This window comes from Acipenser ruthenus, chromosome 21 (assembly GCF_902713425.1).
Source record: "Acipenser ruthenus chromosome 21, fAciRut3.2 maternal haplotype, whole genome shotgun sequence".
NCBI lineage: Eukaryota > Metazoa > Chordata > Actinopteri > Acipenseriformes > Acipenseridae > Acipenser > Acipenser ruthenus.
Genome location: NC_081209.1, coordinates 12,013,749 through 12,034,796, shown reverse-complemented (window position 1 = coordinate 12,034,796; position 21,048 = coordinate 12,013,749). Strand labels below are relative to the sequence as shown.

The following is a 21,048-nucleotide window of genomic DNA, read 5'->3' as shown; positions in this document are numbered from 1 at the left end:
TATATAGTATGTTGCTTATTTAAAGCAAGCACCAAAGACTTCTAAGTAATGACAATATAAAACCAAAATGGTTGTAAACCAGCAAGTAGAATAGGTTTCCACATCACAGCCTGAGGTTCATTGCAGAGGCTTCCCTGGGTGTACAATGGCATCTCCTCCAATCAATGAAGCTGTCCCCAGCCCGGCTCTGATAAATTTAGCTGGTATTAATGAAGAGCCACACTCCCCCTGCACTCAATATAAACCTGCCGCGGCCCAGAAGGTTAATATTTGAAGGAAGAGGCCATAAATATGGAAAATGGGACTTGTAATTAAATAAGCTGCCTTTAAAAGAGCTCCTGGGCCCAGCGCTTTGTTTAAAGATGATTGATTGAGCGCTATCTCCTCGTGAAGGAAACTGCTCCTGGTTTCAATGGCCCTGTTTCCCAGTGCCTTGTTTATTTTTTCAGACTCCCCGTCTTCACAGCTCTGCAGGCTCAGTGACAATAGCAACCATTCTGCAGATAATGACATTTTTTTTTAGTTATCGATCATTGGCTAAAAAATGGTTATTGGCCTAATGTTTGAACTCTTATTAATTACAACTCTAGTAGTTTGTTTTCCCACACACTGGCTTAGATAACACTGAGTTAATACACTTGCCCACTTAAATAAACTTATTCCACCTCCACCAGAAACTCTTTGAATATGATAGAGGCTACATTAAAGATGTAATCTTGCGTTGTTTGAGTCTCATTTTCAACTATCCTTTCACAATACAGGAGTTTATTAAAGACTGCCATTATCCCTTTGTATTAACACCTTGGTATTAGACACAAATGGGGACAAGCAAAGGAGCAAAGACAAATATATATTGGCACTGTGTTTTTTTAAGCATCTCATTAATGTACCGCTTCGAATGGTAACACAATTCTAAAAAGGGTTTAGACTGGAATCTGTTCAACTGATATAAACAGTGGCAGATTGCAATATGTCGTTGTTGTTCTTGTTGTTGGCGGTTTATACTGTATATAACACTAATGAGATTCCCATGCACTGGGAGATGTTTCATTTCTGTAACGCTGGTAATCAAGAGGCTCTGTTTGAATGATTTAAACAGTGGCTGTATTTAGGTCTGAGGGATAATGAGATGCTAAATTCACAAAGAAGCAGCACAAGAAAGGGCCTAACTCACCTAATGAAAAAGTAACACATTTAGATAATGTGTGATTAATCACTGCATTGCTAACCCAGTGCTCCCTGTTTAATGAGCAATACCGAATGAACGTTTATAAAGTGACCCCGTGAATGCAGTGGCTTCTCTGATTCCTGGACAGGTTTCTGCTAACAGACATGTTCTCCCCTCTCATGAGAATCACGCTCCTTGTTATTTTGTTTTTTAAACTGCATCCCCAGTTACAAGGTGGTGCCTGATGCTCAGTTTCACAGGTAAATATAAAACTCAGATTGTTGAAAAACAAAATCAGGACAGCGCTTTGAATGTGATTGCAGTGCACTTACTGGACAATACAGAGAACTACACCTTGTGTACTGAGTAATAAATGTATGGATTATTAGAATGAATACCAAGATGCCTGAAGGTTTAAATAGAAATATTGCTATATCATTAACTATGTAGTAAATGACATCACAAACACATTAAAGCCCCTTTTACAATGGCACTCCTACCTGGGTCCCTACCTGGGTCACAATCTGTAATAGAGGTCCATTACAATGCAGGAGCCGTCTAAAGCATGGTTCATGTGACAGTCTCTCTCTCTCTCTCTGGAGCTTGTGTTGACAGGTGAGAACACAGCCCCTCCCCCACTCCCTCTCTCTACAATTCCCTGTGCCTCCTACTTCCTCACTGTCAGGCAGACAAGCCTGGCTGATTTCTAGCTATGAACTAAGACATTTTCATTTTGTTAAAATAAAAAAGTGTACCGCGTCACAAGAAGGAGTGAGCTCTGTGTAGTGAGAACAAAGCGTGGTCAACATTATGAGAAACACACACACAGATACACAAACAGACATACTGTACATACAGACACACACACACTCACACCAGTGGCATACTGTCAGGCACCAGCAAGCACACCTCCAGCCTGGCCTCAGCACCCCATCACACCATTCAGTCCTGAGCCTCTCTCAAGTAGAGATTTATAATGGGGGCTGCAACCACCAAGCACATCAGATTAGAAAGTAAGAAAGAAGGAGTGCAAGGGAAAGAGGAAGAAGAGAGAAAGAGAATATAATAAAAAAGTAAAAATGGGAATGGGAATTATAGACAATTCAAGATATTTACTGTAACAATAAACCCTACAATAACAAATTTCAATTTACACACACTTAAACAGTTGTGAAAATCAAGAGAAAGGAGTAAAAAAGAGAAAATAAAATAGAGTTTTAAGATAGTTCTTCAAGATAGAAAAAGAAAGAAAGAAAGAAAGAAAGAAAGAAAGAAAGAAGAAATAAGTAAGGCCTCACTGTGAGACAGCTGATTCTCACATTATAAATTCAGCAGAGGGAATGTTCCTGGGATTTGCAGTAATTAGATGACAAAACGGAGGCAGATGCAGCGCTGTGGAGATGCTACTGTAGGTCACCAGAGCGCCGGCCGCGGCTGGGTAATTTGTAAGTGTCAATCACACCGGCGCCAGGAGAGAGAGAGGGGAGGTGAGGTGAGGGGAGGGGGGAGACATATTTGAATGTAAGATATGCACACTCAATCACAGGATATATAGCACTACTAAAAAGAAAGTTGATAGAAATGCAGATTCAATCACAGGGTATATAGCACTACTAAAAAGAAAGTTGATAGAAATGAAGGCAAAACATCTTTTAGGTGAGATGAGAACTCAACAGCAAAATGGTACCTGTCAAGAAAAAGATGATTTCTAATAAACATCAGAAAAACTGCAAGCAGATTTCACAAGCTATGTTTAGATCAAAACATCACATTTGTAGTTAAAACGTACAGTAACTGTCTAAATAATATTTGGTTCCACTGTTAGAATTCACACCAAAGTGGACACTTCCATCACAGAGAAAGAAGAGGATGAAAGTGGAAGAAAGAGAGAAACACCGAGGGAGACATCGGCAGCACCTTGCCTCGAGCTATCCTTTCTGCCTCTTCTTTTCAGCCATGCAGGTCACAGGGTTAGTGACAGGAAAGCACCAGGGAGAGAGAGAATGCAAGGACTTCATTTCTCATGTCAAAACTGCAGCATGACAGGCTGGGCTTAGTTCTAGCACAAAGAGCAATGTTTTTTTTCCTACAGGGAATCACCTAAACAGTCTAGACTCCTCGGAATGACTTGCTAAACTAGAAGTTATTAGGTCAGGTAGACAAACATTTCAATGAATTCCTTCATCAGAGTAATGAGATTGGGAAGTAGTCAAACCGAGTAAATATCTCTTCTGTGAATGTCACCCTCCACTTAATGTCCTGAGTAGAATACAATGGGAGCCAATTGGGAAAAGCGCCAGATGAAATCAATCTGGTTATTATCACACTGTTAATATCACTCTAACATTCACACAACTCCCACCTAATATCACTGTGGGAAATAAAAGCATAACAATAGAAGAGCTACATGCAAGTACATTGCTGTACAGTATTGCACATATAAGTATGGTCCTACATTAAAGGGCAGCTATTTATTTGAATATAATCTATCTCTACTGTTTGATATGTACATACGATTTGCAATTGGCAATCAAATGGGGTTTAAGTAGTGTAGATTAGACAGCAATGCTGTGAAGCTCACACATCCCCTCATTTGGTGAAGTGCATATGTTCTGAGAGTAAATACACAAACACGAAAAGTAAAGATCCAGGCCGCAGCACTAAATACAACTTGGCGTGTTGGTAAACAATGTTGTCTCTCCTCACCCCACACAAGAGACTGTCAGCCCCCCACACAGCCTGCAGTTTAAACGACAGTGCGTGTGAAGAGACCCTCTCTCACATGAGAGACTGTCAGCCCCCCACACAGCCTGCAGTTTAAACGACAGTGCGTGCGAAGAGCCCCTCTTTCACATGAGAGACTGTCAGCCCCCCACACAGCCTGCAGTTTAAACGACAGTGCGTGCGAAGAGCCCCTCTTTCACCTGCACATCTGTTGTTTGTTTCAGAGTGCAAGTTCACCCTGCTCTGTCAGGAATTGAGTTTCAGTAATTAGGCGCAAAATACCACATGAGTATTTGTGATAGCAGCCACCTTTTCCTGAGAAAAATATGTTCTTTTTTTTTACTTCCTTTACAAAAAACAATTATTAATATACATGCAGAACAAAGCACTGTATTATAAGATGGGCATTTTACCTACAAGTGGCAGGTAGGATGTTATTTTACCTTTAAATTGAACTACCACAGAGGGTATATCTGCAGAAATGAAATGGTCTATTGCCACATTTTTTTATTTCATGTGTATTGAGTCCTATGCAGGCCCATTTGAGTAGTTTTGCTCATTTTAAGGTCCTATTATCATCAACAACTGCTGCTCATTTTAAGGTCCTATGCATCAACAACTGCTGCTGGAGATTCACTTACAATAGGAACAACTTTGTTTTACGTCTCATCCGAAGGTCGGAGCACAGGGTCAGTTAGTCAGTGGCTGAGGCCTCCTGGTGTCAAGCCCCTTTCTTTAACCACTGGACCACGAAGCCTCCTGTTAATATAATCAGTATTTTGTTTATCATGTAATATACCTTAAAAAGTAGGCCATAGGATTGAAGTGCTAGTAATGTTTTTACAGACATCTAAGAGAGAAACAGGGTTTATGTACATATTTAAAAACAGTCCCCGAGGACAGTATTCATTTTGTTTTTTTTTATTTATGAGGATGAGGATGCTAGTGTTGTGTTTTAAACTGTGGCTTGCAGAAAAAAAGAATAGAAAGGAGTTAATTAACCTATCTGAAAAGTATTGGAGGCAGGTGAATTCATTTATAAATTGCAATTATATGAAACTTGATACGAGAGGGAATCTTGACTTTTGTGTAACGTCAGGTTGTAGATTGGATTGGAACTGGCTGCAGCCCCAGTTTGGTGGTGGAATGAGGGTGAGATTGAGTTTTATGGGCCATATGGAAACATGGCATTAAAAGCTTTAAAAGGATTTGATCTGAGGTCATATGATGTGACAGTACAACTTGTGAAACATTGAGGTAATACAGGGGTTTATAAATAAGATAACATCAATGTTAATGCCTCCAGGACTGTAGTGACTCCCATCCCAGCCTCTTGTACAACTCGGTGATGTGTCTACTTCTCTTTCAATACAAAACGACACAGCCTATTCAACAGAATATCATATCTAATAAGATTTGATTTACTAGCAGTGCAATACATCACGTCTCCTTTGTCGTTACAAGAAACATTCGACTATTGTGTAGAACGTTACGTTACAATTTACAATAGAATTTGCATTTGTATACCACTTTCTGCAATTGCTGTCAAACAAACAAACCTGTTATCAGACTACTTATTTGTGCCTGTGTGTAGGTTCATTAGTAAGTGGTTCTTCAGAACTATGTAAAAAATAACACTCATGTAAATGCCTCCTAGACATACAGACCAATGGATAAACAGTCACCCCCTATATCTCCTTCACAGGACAATACAAGACAAAGATATAGTGAAGAGGGTGAAGTGTGACATATGTACATCTGAGCACCTCCATTACACCTATATCTCCTTCATAGGATAAAACAAGGCACAGATATAGTGAATAAGTGATTATTCATTTACAACTCACAACTGTGGAAAAAAAAATACTTTTAAACAGCACGTCTAAAATTAACTGCACGTGTGAAAATAAATTGGACCTGACGTGCCTGACACGCACTTAATAAATGGACTGCAAAGGGTTAAAGCCAGATTTAAAGATTATAGTTGAACGATGGTCACATTGGCTCAGGTGCTCCTGCTGGTCAGGGATGCAAACCCATTAGGGACTGTTTCTCCTTGTCACACTACAGCGGACCCTGCTGGTCAGGGAGGCAACCCCGTTAGGGACCGTTTCTCTTTGTCGCACTACAGCGGACCCTGCTGGTCAGGTGCCTGGAGAGTCTGGTAACTCGCTGAAATCGTCCTTTCCGTGTCAGGATAAGCTTGGTAGTGGAATCGTAGGACACTCACTGACCTTCAGATCTGCCGGGCTGTTGTGGGGAATTGCTGCGGTGCGGAAATGTAATTGGACATTCTAAACTGGGGAGAAAATCAGGGGGGTCAAATAATTGGGCACTCTTATTAAAAAAATAATAATAAATGATCATTTAGGGGCTGTCCAGAATGATCAGTTTTTATATAGCTTGAAATATTCATAAACCATCCTTCAAAAGAGCTGTAGCCACAGTTCATGATATTTTATTTTTGATTGAGAAAATTGATCCTCGTAGTTTTCCAGTGTATAGAAGGCAATGGAGCGTCAGCAAGCTCCGGTTGTTTTCTGTAAGATTACATCTTTTCTGGGCATAACAAGTTCCTTACTGATGCAATGTTGTTAGCTATATCAGCGTATATCAAAGGCGATCATTTGAATGACAAATGGTACTGAAAGACAGAACCACACTAAATATAATTCATTGTTAAATGGCGGGAAGAAAAAAAAGTTTTGTTACTGTATTCCCCCAGTTTGCAAATATATGCACAATTTAAATACATGCACAAATAACATGTCTAAAATCTGTTTCTCATAATCTACACCTTACCACACAAAAGCTTCCTGCTTCTCACACAATTCTACTGTTTCATTGAGAAATGCGATTAGAAAATGGGACATATTTCTTGCAATTTATTTGTAGTTACTAAAATATAACATATTGTACTAACTAGACCTACACTAATACAATCCTGTTTGACACAAATATGTATTTTTCAATATAAATAGTAAACAGAAATATGTGTTGGGGGATTTGTAATAAAACATAATTTACCTTAAAGTGACTTGACTTGAGCTGCCTCTCTTGGTAGATAGGAAATATGTAAAGCCAAGTACTATCTGCTTTCTGCAGTGATCAATATACAAATGGAACATTTTTGGGTTTGTTTTTTAGACAAAGAAAAAAAAAGAACATTTATACCACTTTGGAAATCCATGCACCAATTAAGTTACAGATTATGTTCCTCTTGCAAACCACAGAGATAGATTATTATAATATTTTGAACCAGTGCAATTTCTACATGTTTGTGTATAACATAGCATACAGTAAACCAGTAAAAAGTGCCTATTTCACATTCACTAAGGTGAGTAATTACATTTCGAAAATATAGGACAGTGTATGCTTGCTGTAATTGATGATAATTATGGACAACCCTTAGTTGGCCAGGGATTAAGAGATACTGTTTTAGTAGTAATTGACACAGGACACAAATGCTTTTAAAAAGAGATCTCAACCCCACTAGGTCTACCGAGCTTGAGTCATTCAGACCTCATTCTAATATATTAGTTAACCTGTGCTGAGAGCTAGGGGTTTACTACTCAGATCACTTGCTTATTAAATATCATGGAATACCTGCACTGATATCATCCACTCTTCAAGTGCCGTGGTAACCTAAACTATACTTCATTTTCTAGAAAAAAACATTTTATGGGTGTTTTCTAAATCTGACCACAAAAACACGAATGTTGGGTCCCCAAGCAGCTCATGTGGTAAAGGTGCTAATGCATGTTGTGCTGTGTAACTTATAGTCAGGGCAGCGCTGGTTTGCGTTCAGGCTGTGTAAAGTTTCCATTCCTCGCTGCGGATTCACAGGGAGCGTCACATTAGCTCTGCCGCTCCTACGGGTTCAGGAGACAAAATCACCAGGGACCGTCTCTCCTCACTGCTCTACAGCGGCCCCTACTGGCCATGAATCGTAGACACCTGTAGGCTGGACTTCATCCTCTAGAGGCCGGTAGATCACTGACATCCGCTGTAGAGCTCATGGGAGTAAAGAGGAGATTGACTTGACAGTGGGAGTCGAATCACATTGACCTTCAGCTCTCCTGAGCTGCTGTGGGGAGTAGATGTGGTTACTGCAGGACATCATTCTAACTTGGGGAGAAACAGCGGTAGCAATAGGGGAAAACTAAAATTAAAATAGAAAAAAAAATAACACAATACAGCACAATGTCTTTTTATTTGGGGGAAATTGTATTCCAAATGGCACCATGTTGTTACACTTTAACAGATAGATAAACAGCAACTAGAAAACAGGACCACTCAGCGGTAACAGAGATGCTCTAACATGTTCAGCAGATTAGTGGAGTGGAAACCCAAGACGCAAGTATGTCACCATGACCTACATCCACAGGATGTACAAAAAACAGTGCGAGTTATTTATTCCCAGATACTGAAACTCACAAATCACAAGTTCTTCCTAAGAAGAGTGACATATTGGCATACGGACAGACACCTTCTGCCCAGACTTTAGAAGACCCAGTTTCAGCACTATACGATAGTATGGAGGTAATACGATAATAGTCAATATCCTCGTTGCCAGGGAAATGCTTCTCCCATAATGAATCATATAGGTTAAAATGTTTTTTTTTTTTTTTTTAAATATTGTACACTCCTTTAATTAAGGATTGTTGAAAACACAGAATACAGCCAGTCGACAGTTTACAAATAAAACCCCACAAGTTGTGCTGTGAACAGATAAACAAGAGATCAAGAGGTCCATTCTCTTTGTGAGAGGAAACCGCAGGAGACAATCCTCCCTGTGTCAGCGTGCCCTGGGTCATGGCCCTGCCATTTCTATACATTTGGAGGCTGATGAACAGGACTACACAACACATTATCTTCCTGTATTGGGAGAACTGAATCAGGTTGCCGCTGTGAAGGCTCTGCTTATTGTGGAGTTAATTCCCCAAGGCTTCGGTCTTCTCATCAGGGGATCCACAGTGTTCACACCTACGTGGTGTTCAACCTAAAAAACACAATAAGAAGCATACCATATTACTGAGAATCTGGAGGTGTAACACATGTTCACCCTGTATGGTTCTGAAATACATTTCCAAGGATTATCTCTTAACTACCTATATATCTAGATGAGTAAGCATATAACGTTGAATAAATACTTGCTGTGATTTGCCAAACATCATTTTTGATCAGAAGGTTGATGTGCCAATCTGCAAGTGATTCCAAATTTCCAAAAAACACGTACATTTGCTAATGATGCATTACAAAACTGCATCAAAACATGAGTTTCGTGAGTTATTGTGTTTTTATTTTGCACTCTATGAGGGCTGACAAAAGGGTTCTCCAACACAACTGAGTGTGTGTGTGCGTTGGGGGGGGGGGGGGGGGGGGCAAATGATGGAATTCTTCTAGATCTTAAAATAAGCGTTGACTGACATAGTTAACCCTACAGAAACTAAGACCAGAGGACAGTTGGAAGTTAACTTGGGACAGAAGGAGAGAGACACTTCTTCACAGAGCGGTGAGGGTATGGAATGGGTCATGTTGTTGATGCTGAATCACTCTGGTCCTTTAAGACCTAAATTTGACAAAGTTTTGAGATCAATCAGCTACAAGGACCGTCATGTTCTAAAGCCCATGTTTTGCTGACTTTGTTAGAATTACTCAGAATACCTTGATTCAATTAAAGTCATGATTTTATACAATATGTTTTGACAGTGGGAATTTGTGAAAGGTGATATACAGTTGAAAAAGAAACAAATGTTAATAAATCTTGCTGATCAGTGATCTAATTAACTTTTTTACTCAGTCAGCTCCACAGTAACACGCTGCATTAACACCTAACCCCAGCTCCACAGTAACACGCTGCATTAACACCTAACCCCAGCTCCACAGTAACACGCTGCATTAACACCTAACCCCAGCTCCACAGTAACACGCTGCATTAACACCTAACCCCAGCTCCACAGTAACACGCTGCATTAACACCTAACCCCAGCTCCACAGTAACACGCTGCATTAACACCTAACCCCAGCTCCACAGTAACACGCTGCATTAACACCTAACCCCAGCTCCACAGTAACACGCTGCATTAACACCTAACCCCAGCTCCACAGTAACACGCTGCATTAACACCTAACCCCAGCTCCACAGTAACACGCTGCATTAACACCTAACCCCAGCTCCACAGTAACACGCTGCATTAACACCTAACCCCAGCTCCACAGTAACACGCTGCATTAACACCTAACCCCAGCTCCACAGTAACACGCTGCATTAACACCTAACCCCAGCTCCACAGTAACACGCTGCATTAACACCTAACCCCAGCTCCACAGTAACACGCTGCATTAACACCTAACCCCAGCTCCACAGTAACACGCTGCATTAACACCTAACCCCAGCTCCACAGTAACACGCTGCATTAACACCTAACCCCAGCTCCACAGTAACACGCTGCATTAACACCTAACCCCAGCTCCACAGTAACACGCTGCATTAACACCTAACCCCAGCTCCACAGTAACACGCTGCATTAACACCTAACCCCAGCTCCACAGTAACACGCTGCATTAACACCTAACCCCAGCTCCACAGTAACACGCTGCATTAACACCTAACCCCAGCTCCACAGTAACACGCTGCATTAACACCTAACCCCAGCTCCACAGTAACACGCTGCATTAACACCTAACCCCAGCTCCACAGTAACACGCTGCATTAACACCTAACCCCAGCTCCACAGTAACACGCTGCATTAACACCTAACCCCAGCTCCACAGTAACACGCTGCATTAACACCTAACCCCAGCTCCACAGTAACACGCTGCATTAACACTAATCCCAGCTCCACAGTAATACACTGTATTTAAAGTGCAAGCTGGAGCCCACAATCAAAATGACTTCAGGTGCCCAGAGTGTGCAGAAATGTAAATGTTTCTGATTTTAAAACACTACAAACATTCAAAATCTATGTAGTAATCTTGATGTAAGCATGTTTAAGGTATTGGCAAGTGTAACAGAGGTGTGAGACTCTGCTGTGAGAGACAGAGACACAGAGGGATGCAGTCGAAACGTCACCCAGGCACCCAGGGTTTATTTACAAACAAAGACAAAACAGATCCAATGTTTGTTGCAGTTACATGTGACCCCACTAGGGTACCAGCAATGACAGCAATAGTGCAGGGGTGCTCCAGTGGTGCACAGGGTAATACCAGCAATGGTAAAAACACTGTGTTAATGAAAATCAGAACAAAGGAAGTGGCTTTCCAGCTTCTTTACAGAACACAGGCCAGGGCTAACTGATCATCAATGAATCAATTAGCACCTGGCCACACTCCACTCATGCTTTAGCAGGGAGGGGATTCTAACCCCAGACCTGCCACAGTTAACAAAACCATTTCCAAAATATGAATACGAAAAATACACGTAAAACATGTTTCTTTCAAAGCTGCACATTTGAGACGTAGATAGTGAATTGACTTGCATGGTGGCCATTTTATGGAACTATTTAGTTAGCTACAATCAAGTTTGTAAAGTGGAAATCTATTAACAAACAAAGACAAAGCAAGTGAGCACTCATCACTTTTTAGGCTAAAAAGGACTTGTATCGGGTCCGCTCTGGGATAATAGTCTCCCTCTGGAGAATTAAGAAACAGCTGAGCACGCAGGCAGGTGAGATGAACACTTTACTGTGGTGACACTTTCGCACGAGACAACAGTGCTTTTCCATATGCTATGAATATTGTGCCTGGAAGGGGACATCTGCAATCTGATTGGGGTGTAAAAGTGGAGCTTTAGTAGCTCAGCGTGGGGGAGAAATAATGCAAACGAATTCATAACTTCTCAAGTCCTGGTTTTAATTGCCTCACTTGGGAAGGTGCATTTTCACTTGCGCTCTTTAGAGATGCAAAAAACTTGCACAAAGGTCGATGTGTCTGTTTTATTTTCGTAGACAGATGGAACAGCGAACAGCGAGAGTGTGAACTCTGAGAGTGGGCATGGAACTGTTTTCAAAACTATCAAGAGACTATGAATCTAGCTATACAATGTTGGTCCAAATTATAGCATCACCAGTCTTGAAACAGAATTACCCCACTCAGGCCCCTAATTATCTTGGCATTCCTGAATAGCTAATCATCTCCACTTGAAATATGTAATGATCGATAAGAAATGTTTACTAGGGGTGGGGCTTTAAATCACCTAGTTTGTCATACAAGCTCACTGCTCACTATCTTGGTATCTCTGAATAATAATTGTCTCCTCTTTTATATAAAAATAAAAATAAAAAAAACCATCATACAGTACCACTGCTGAATGACTACGTAGGACAACTGTTCTTCATTTAACCCCAAAACACATTTTTTTGTAATGGTGCAGAAGCCTGTTTTGGGATAAAATGCAGAACAATTGTACCACAGTCAGTCTGCCTTGGTAATAACGAGGAGACAATGAGCGATTCTGGGATAAGTAGGGGGTCCGAGTGATAATGCCCACTCACACATTCAGATTCTCTCAATAACTTGTGCTAAATAATGTCCTTACTAAGTTTCATTGCAATTAGATATGTACTTTACTACATATATGATCGTAAAATCAGCTATTACCATGTAAACATTATATACACAGTAAACACATAATGCATAAGAGTATTTCATTTTGCATGCTGCTAACACAACCTAATAAAATACTCTGCTGTTAACCTGCTGAGATCACTGATACTTTTTTGTACCCAAAATGTGAATTTTCCGACCGGGACAAAGAATGAAGGCTGAAAACGGGGACAATCCCAGTTTTCCCGGGAGGTCTGGTAACCCTATTCACACGGCACTTCCGATGATAGTTTGAAAAATAAAGTCCAGACATCTGAATTGATTCAACTTCCACAAGCTTGTGGCTTTGTTTTTCAAATTGTATAATTGTTAGTGCCGTGATGCGTATCATTAAACAAGGGCTATGTGCAGGTCCAGAAGCACGTTGCATTTAAACAAAAGGACTGTATTCACCCCGACCTTACTGTAATGACTTGTTTAATTCTAGATATAGAGGTACCCACAAAACGGAACATTTCCTCATATTGATATGTATCAAACTATGTATTCACAGTAGAGCAAAAAACAGAGCAAAGCCATCGTGGAGCCCCATCTGGAGCAGGACACTTTAGAAGTGGCTAGTTTATAAGAGTGTCAGAGGTAAACACTGAACTTCTGCCTGTCAAAGTGTTCTAATGGCCTTGTTACTGTAATTATCAATTAAACCAATCAGATATGCACACATTATGCAGCTGATTCTATTTAGTTATTATGTGTGAACTACATAGTAATCAATGCATTGCAACATTAATTACCAGAAGTTAAAACAAAGTGTTACTGACACATCTGTGTTTATTCTGCTTGGTTAAAGAGCACGCTGACTCTAGCAATGGCTTGGAAGCAAGCTTGTGTTTTCCCTGAACTTCAAAACTCTGGATTACAAATTCTATATTAAAATCGGAAGATGCTGATGAAGGCAACGTCTACTCGTTTTCAAGATAGTTTTACTAATGTTGGATGGCAGGTAACATCACTTGCCTCATTCTTGGGTTCAAATCTGGTTAATCAAGTCCTAGTGGAATGCACCTTGGGTAAAGACGTCTGCCAACTATATATATATAAATAAATAAATAAATAAATAAATAAATAATAACACTCGCTGATTTTAAGAAAATTCCCTTTTGGTCAATAGGTATTAAATGAAACCCAAACAAGCCTTTCAAAGAATGTGTTCATTCCACAATAAGAAAAGCTGACTTCCTCTCATTTGCCCTCATCTATACAATTCAGTACCAATCAATGGCAATTAACTAAAAGCTAAATTTCCTTTTCACCCGGGGCACTGACAATTGTACAGCTGCACTAAGGCCGTAAACTGACACTTTGGCTGTAAAGGTTTAAACCATTAAAAACACAAATCAAAAACAGCATATATTTTACTAAACATTTAACCTAAAATGTCCTGTTTTAATGGTGATCTTGCATGAATTTTAAAGTTTAATTATTTATAGCATCATAATGCATTGTTAACCATTGTAAATGAATACTGTAGATGAAAAGCAATGTAGTAAAATCTAAAGACTATAAACACATAATCAAGTCTACTTTTTCTGACTTCATTAACCCCTTTGCAGCCCCCATCAGCTATGTCTGATTCCCCTAGTGGGCTTTGGGTAGCTGCCATCGGCCATGGTTGATTCCATCCTAGCTGTGTAACTTCATCATTAAACTGCACCTCACTTCTTAGAGACAGTCAAGCCCTTTGCAAACCTGTCAGACTCGTCACACAGCTCGATTTACAGGCTGCGCCTTTGCTGTTGTTTACTAGTTTACAATGTGGTGAAGTTGGTTATGTTGAGTATTAGAATACAGGTTCAAATAAATAAATAAAATATATATATATATATATATATATATATATATATATATATATATATATATATATATATATATATATATATATTTTTTTTTTACTTTTTTGTATATTTAGAGATCTTACAAAATAAATAAATAAATGTGTTGAAAGCATGAAAATGTCGTTTGATCTGGCAAGGGTCTGGAAATAAAAAAAAATAAAACTATCACTCTACGGTCTCAAATACGTTTAACTAGGGTATCAAATACGGGTGACTATGACAAGAATGCTTGGCTGTAAAGGGGTTAATACCCAACAAATGTAAACATGTTGAGGGAATTACTCCATTATCTACACAGCCCCAGTTTTAATGTAGCCCCAGAAGACATGGTATATTCCACATCACAAGACCACCAAACAATCAGTAGACATGGTACATTCCACATCGCAAAACCACCAACCAATCAGTAGACATGGTATATTCCACATCACAAAACCACAAAGCAACTGCACACAGGTGGCATTCTATGCTTGACAGGGCCAGAACTCTGCTGGTTCTAGAAGGATTCTGATACAGATACAAAAACAAATTCAATTCAATACAGGAGCAGCAGAAGCAGTTGGACACATCCTAAAAGACAGGGGTTTTTAATAAGCAATACATCTTTTTTGGCTGGAGAGAAAATTGATTTTGAAGCAACAGAAATAGTATTGACCTCTGTCCATTCTAGTCTTCCTCTGCAGTTTCCATCTGATCCATAATGTCTTCCATCACTTCAGAACGCTTCTTCTTAGGACCGTCTGGAAAAAAGAAAAAAGAGGAACAGGTCAGAGAGGGCACTGCAGTCTGTGCCAGGCACACCATGACAACTGGAAAATAGCAACGTAGCACACAACATTTTCTTTATAAATGTCTAAAATGTATACTTAAACTGTCACAAATTTAAACATTCATACCCACAATGAGTATCTCTATAGTTGCTTCATTGGAGGTTGTCTTTACATTTGTGTGACTTGTACTTCTGGCACACCAGCATTTATATGGTTCGTTTTTCAATTTGACGGCAGCCATGTTGAGGTTTTGTGATTTGCAAACTGTTGTGTCTGGAGAGATACCTGTGGCAGCCATCCTGAGGAGGTCTGTAGCAAATGCTGCATCATTTTGGAACGAGTCATAACTTTGAAAGATGAAGTTGTATACTGAGAGTCATGCTAGTCACTCCAGCCAAGCTAGGTCCCTTCATGCTTGGCCGTTTTTGGACAGATAAAACCAGCCACCACACCCCTCATAAGAAGAGTTTCAGTTTAGCTTTACCGTGCTAGTTTGGCAGCTAAACTGCACAGGCTGATACTTTAGGAGGTACAGCACTGTGTTATTGTGTCTTCAGTATTTTAGAATTTTGTTCTGGAAATTATTTTCAAGTAAATACATTTTTTCATGTTTCTTGGTTTCATGTGAAATGGGGTATTAGCTATATCAGGGGTACTCAATTATTTTAGTGAAGGTCCAAAATTCTTACAGCAAGGCCAAGGTCCAGAGCACATTGTCACTCTGACTGCCATCCCCATACTGACAAACAAATACAGAGCTACACAAATACAGCTTTACACATGTTGTTGGTTTGAGAGTTCTTCACTAGGTTAAATGAATATAACTACTGTATTATTTATTTCTTAGCAGACGCCCTTATCCAGGGTGACTTACAATTGTTACAAAATATCACATTATTTTTTACATACAATTATCCATTTCTACAGTTAGGTTTTTACTGGAGCAATCTAGGTAAAGTACCTTGCTCAAGGGTACAGCAGCAGTGTCCCCCACTGGGGATTGAACCCACGACCCTCCGGTCAAGAGTCCAGAGCCCTAACCACTATTCCACACTGCTGTATTCTTGTGTGTCTGTGTTAGCTGAGTCAAACATTGTGTTTCACCATTGCAAAAGCAAAGCAAATTGTAGCAAACAAAACTGAAGCACAAAATAAAAAACTGAACTGAAAAGTAATTTGCTTTCTCTTTCAAGTGAATTAAAATAAAAAAAAAAAAAAAAACACCTTACAAATAATAATTTTAAAAAAATACAGTAAATTACAACAGTTTAACTTCATGTGTTGTAAGCCTGACTTGGATCGCAGAATTTGACAATTTTAAATCGCCAATATAAATCAGCATACTCAATGGAAAGTTTTGCACACAGCACATTTTGGTGGATGGTGGAATGATGAGATCTGTCGTGGCCGGGTTCTGTCCGTTGCGCTACCACTGCTTGCAAAGTGAAGTTTCGGACACACGAGTAGCACAGTACGGTCCCATATTGTGTGCTTCCCGAGAGTCAGGAGTACCAACAGTAACACAAATACGCGTTGACTCACATGTGTTTTTAAAAAGAGCATTATGTTGTCTAACCGGTAATATTTTTTAATCAGCTTGGAAAAGCTACTTAACAAAAGCAGGCTTTGTCGCACCGGTACTTGTCATTGTTTTCTTGGTCTTTGTGAAGTGCGTTTTTCTGAACTCGTACCAGGTATGAAAAGTCCATCTTTCTTGTGTACTTTCAAAAAAAATTACTAATTAGCCATAGAGAAGGGATGTTTTGACGCCACAGCAGCCAACGTTTCACTTCATTTGAGCTGCTAATACTCTTGACTTGTACATTTTGTTTCATTCATAGCTTGCACAGAGTATCTGCTACTTACTATCACAGCGACACCTACTGTACCCCCACGCTCCACACTCTCAGAAGAACCATGTGGTCTAAAGAATACACAGCATTTCCAATGTGAATGCAAGTAAAACATAGATTGGCATATGACTTGGCGGTCTGGTCCAAATGTACTTGCGGTCCGGATTTGGACGACGGTCCTCCTATTGAGTACCCCCCCTGAGCTACGTTTTCCTTTATGCTAAAGCCTACCTCACATAACAGGTTTAGTGAGAACTGCTTATAGGTGTTTATGAAATAGAACAAAAACATTGTAAATTCAATGACAAAAGTTTCAATTTTGTAGGACTCTTCAATAGTAAATTCTTTGTAAGATCATTAATGGTATTAACCTGGTAAGGCACTACTTAATTCAGCAACCATGTTGGTTCTTGGTATTTTCATACTGTTACAATATTTTTCTCTTTGACTAAACAAAAAAAAGAAATCAATATGCAATAATTAGGTTTGATTTTTTTATTCCAGCCCCCCCAGCGCATTCCCCAGAGGTAGTCCTCAACTCTCATTTGCCTTGCTGTATTGAATAGGTGCATACACATGACAATAGGGCCGGGAAATTGGATTTGCACAGAGGTAATAGGCAAGTGTCTAGAAATAGAACGACAGCCAGCTAAGCATGAACTCTCAATCACTGACATCATTAACAGCAACAATAGCTGTGCTAGAGAGAGAGAGAGAGAGAGAGAGAGAGAGAGAGAGAGAGAGAGAGAGAGAGAAGAGAGAGACAGATCAAACCTGAAAAGTTACAAAATATCGGTATAAAACTGCATAAGAATATCTGTATAAAATTGAGAGCTTATCGAATTATAGCCAAATGCAATATGACATGATCTAGAAGGCTAAAGAATATATGGCAAACATTTGGTGAAGATTAGAGCAAAATCACATTCACTGTGTAGAGTTTGACAGACAGACATGATTAGCTCATAAGGGCTCCTATTTTTTAAAATGAAAAAAATCGAATTTTAAAGAAAGAAAGAAAAAAGAAACCAGCAGTACTTTCTTGAGTATGGGAAGCAGAGAGGAGAGGGGTGACAGAGAGAAAAGATCACTGAAATAACATCCAAGTCAGGGTGATAGAAGCTCCTCCGACTACAAAGCAGTGCAAAGAGTCCAACCCCAGGAAAAGACACCATTATCTATCAGGCACCAAATCGCAAACAACTGAGCCCCACTAATATCATTGAGCTTCAGAACAGTACTATAAACTATAAACACCTTTAACAAATACACAGATCCCTGTCACACTGGAAATATGAAACAGAAACACAAACTAAACTGGAATGTTATCAGGTTCCAAAAAGAAAAAGGGAAAAAATATGAAGCAAAAGTAGTAACCACAGCCGTCACAAAAAACAAACTGGAAACCAGGGAGAAGTCTGTGTAACCAGTATGAGACGGGAGAGACAGAAACTGAGACGCATCGGGTTCTGGACACACAAGTCAGGGACACACACTTTCCCAAAATCTGAGTGATTAAAGACTTGATGCAAATGAAAAAAACAGATTGTTGGGAGAGGTATAGAAAACCTGTGACTGAATGTGAAGCACTGCCTGTCAGAGCCTGAGACTCAATTTAAAAACATTTCTGTTCCAACTGTATCTGTTACTGTAACATATCAGAAGTATAATCACAAGAATGTTTTTATTTATTTTTTTTTTTTTTTAACATACAGTACACTAAGATCTTTCTTGTTAATTTGTGCTGACTGTAATTGCTTTGGAAAAACCGGAATAATCCTGTCATGCCAATAAAGCTTATCTGGAATTTAAGACAGGGAGCAAGACAGAGAGAGGGAGAGATGAAAGAGGACAAGCAAATGGGAAATTAAGGATTGAGAGAAAGTAAACGGTAAGCAGAGATGGAAAAGGAGTGAGAAAGCAGAGAAGGGGAGGGGAGATGAGAAGGAGGGAGGGAGATAGAAGTAGGTGAAAGAGGAGAAAAGGGGGATGGAAAAGGTAAGAGGGAGTGAGAGGAAGGAGAGGGGAAGAGGGTCAGAAAGAAGAGGAGAGAATGGGAGAGGGAGAGAGAGAGAGGTCAAAGAGGGGAAGCAGAGGAAAGGGGAAAGGGGTGAGAAGAGGAGAGAGACAAAGCAAGGGATATAGTATAGGGGTGGGTGGGAGTGAGAAAGAGGAGAAAAGATTGTGAAAAAGGAGAAGCAGATGAGAGGGAGGGGAAAAGGATGAGAATAGAAGGAGAGTTTGGGCTGCTTCAGTCTTGCGGTTTGGTTTTACCATGTGCATATTCTCAGCATGGTTGGAAGGTAAAGCTAATATTTGAATACTCAATACTACAAGAGCGATCCGCTCTGAGACCAGTTTCAAGCATGGTGTTTGGTTTTAGTCCTCAGTGACCCAGGGTGGAGAGTGAATGGCAAACATCAAGCAATCACAATTCTGTTGACAAAGAAACAGCAGGGAGACAGAGAACCAAAGACACAGTCACGCAAAGTAATGCGCTTGTGACGTGGCTCAAAGTTACTTTTGTATTTCAGGTTGGTTCATATCAGCGGAATCAATTGATTTGATTTTTCCATCTTCTTTTGAATCCTCAAAGTGACTGTAGCAAACAAAATAAAAAAAACACAACTTATATGCCATGCACACCCATTCACTACATACTGCAGCTCTCACATATGTAGTAACCGGTTTCTCTTGCAGTTGTCAGCAACAGCTGATGTTACAGTACAGACTTTATTTAGTTTAAGAACAAAATGTAAGATTTTTGTTGCGATTATCTGACTTTATAACAAGTCTAGCGTTAATGCTTAACTGATAGTACAGTCAAACTATTCACCCTGGTAAACAAGACCGAGATGAAATGTGTTGACTGCTGGAGAAATAAAGCAAAAAACAACCCCCATCTCACTCTAAAAGTTTATTCGGTGTGTCGACAAATGAATGTGAGCAGTGCAGCTCCACGCACACTGGGGGAAGCGCTAATCCTGCAGAGCGAGCAGGGGAGGGGTGTTGGGAGCCCTTGGCCACGGAGCTGCCTCCCTGCTCCACATCCACATGCAGTCAGGAAACACGTTGGCAGATTGCAGAGCCGCCACAAGAGCCCGTGGCCAAATCACACCAGCAGGGGGCAGCTTGCAGCCTTCCAGTGTGGGCTTAGTTAAAAATAACACTGCAGAGCAGCACTGTCTTCAAAGAAACATACAAATCACTGCTGTAAATACACAACCAGAGCTATCAGAATGAGAGAAAGCCCACACATGCAAAAACTGACTTTCACATAATACCAGATGTCCTTCTACTTGGTCAGTTCTCAAGATCACCATGAATCTACTGTGTCTACAAATGGAAGTGCGATATATACGGATAGACTCCCCTACTTCTGATGATCAAGTTCTTGAAAGAGTTGAAACACAGTAACAGAAGAACCAAAATATTTAAATATTCAGTTTCAAAACCATGAACAGTGCTGGCTACAAGTCTTGACCAAAGAAGACTACACGGTGATCTGATTCAAGCATTCAAAATCCTAAAAAGTATAGACAATGTTGACCCAGGGGACTTTTTTGACCTGAAAAATGAAACAAGGACCAAGGGTCACAAATGGAGATTATATAAAGGGGCATTCAGAAAATAGGAGACACTTTTTTACACAGAGAATTGTGAGGGTCTGGAACCAACTCCCCAGTAATGTTGTTGAAGCTGACACCCTGGGATCCTTCAAGAAGCTGCTTGATGAGATTCTGGGATCAATAAGCTACTAACAACCAAACGAGCAAGATGGGATGAATGGCCTCTCTTTGTAAACTTTCTTATGTTCTTAAGTCGCTTTTGAAACAAGACAAAAATCAGTATGTGCAGTATTTCCCTGTTATAACGGTACATTGATGAATCTGTGTGAAAAGCTTAAAGATTAAAGGGTAGGTGTACTAAAGTGTTGAGCCTGTCGCAATAATCACAAACCACATGAAAACGAGTCGGAAGTCTTGGGTGAAATGTACTAAACAACAATGCTATTTGTGACTTTTTAGGGAATGCTTTGCGGCTGCAGTTTCTGTTTTCGGTTCAAGCATAGATGAATATGTAAATTATGG

The 21,048-nt window shown here is 39.9% G+C and overlaps 1 protein-coding gene across 2 annotated transcripts in view; it reads right to left on the bottom strand.

Annotated features, from left to right (window-relative positions):
- Positions 1-8,086: 8,086 nt before the first annotated feature.
- Positions 8,087-21,048, bottom strand: part of LOC117963108 (probable RNA-binding protein 19) — a 75,143-nt gene continuing 62,181 nt past the window's right edge. For both annotated transcript variants that reach the window (XM_058994822.1, XM_058994821.1), the window contains exons 23-24: positions 14,990-15,074; positions 8,087-8,894 (exon numbers count right to left, since the gene is read on the bottom strand). In XM_058994822.1, coding sequence (XP_058850805.1) covers positions 15,001-15,074 — 74 coding nt within the window. In that variant the 3' untranslated portion in view covers positions 8,087-8,894; positions 14,990-15,000. The remainder of the gene's footprint in view (positions 8,895-14,989; positions 15,075-21,048) is intronic.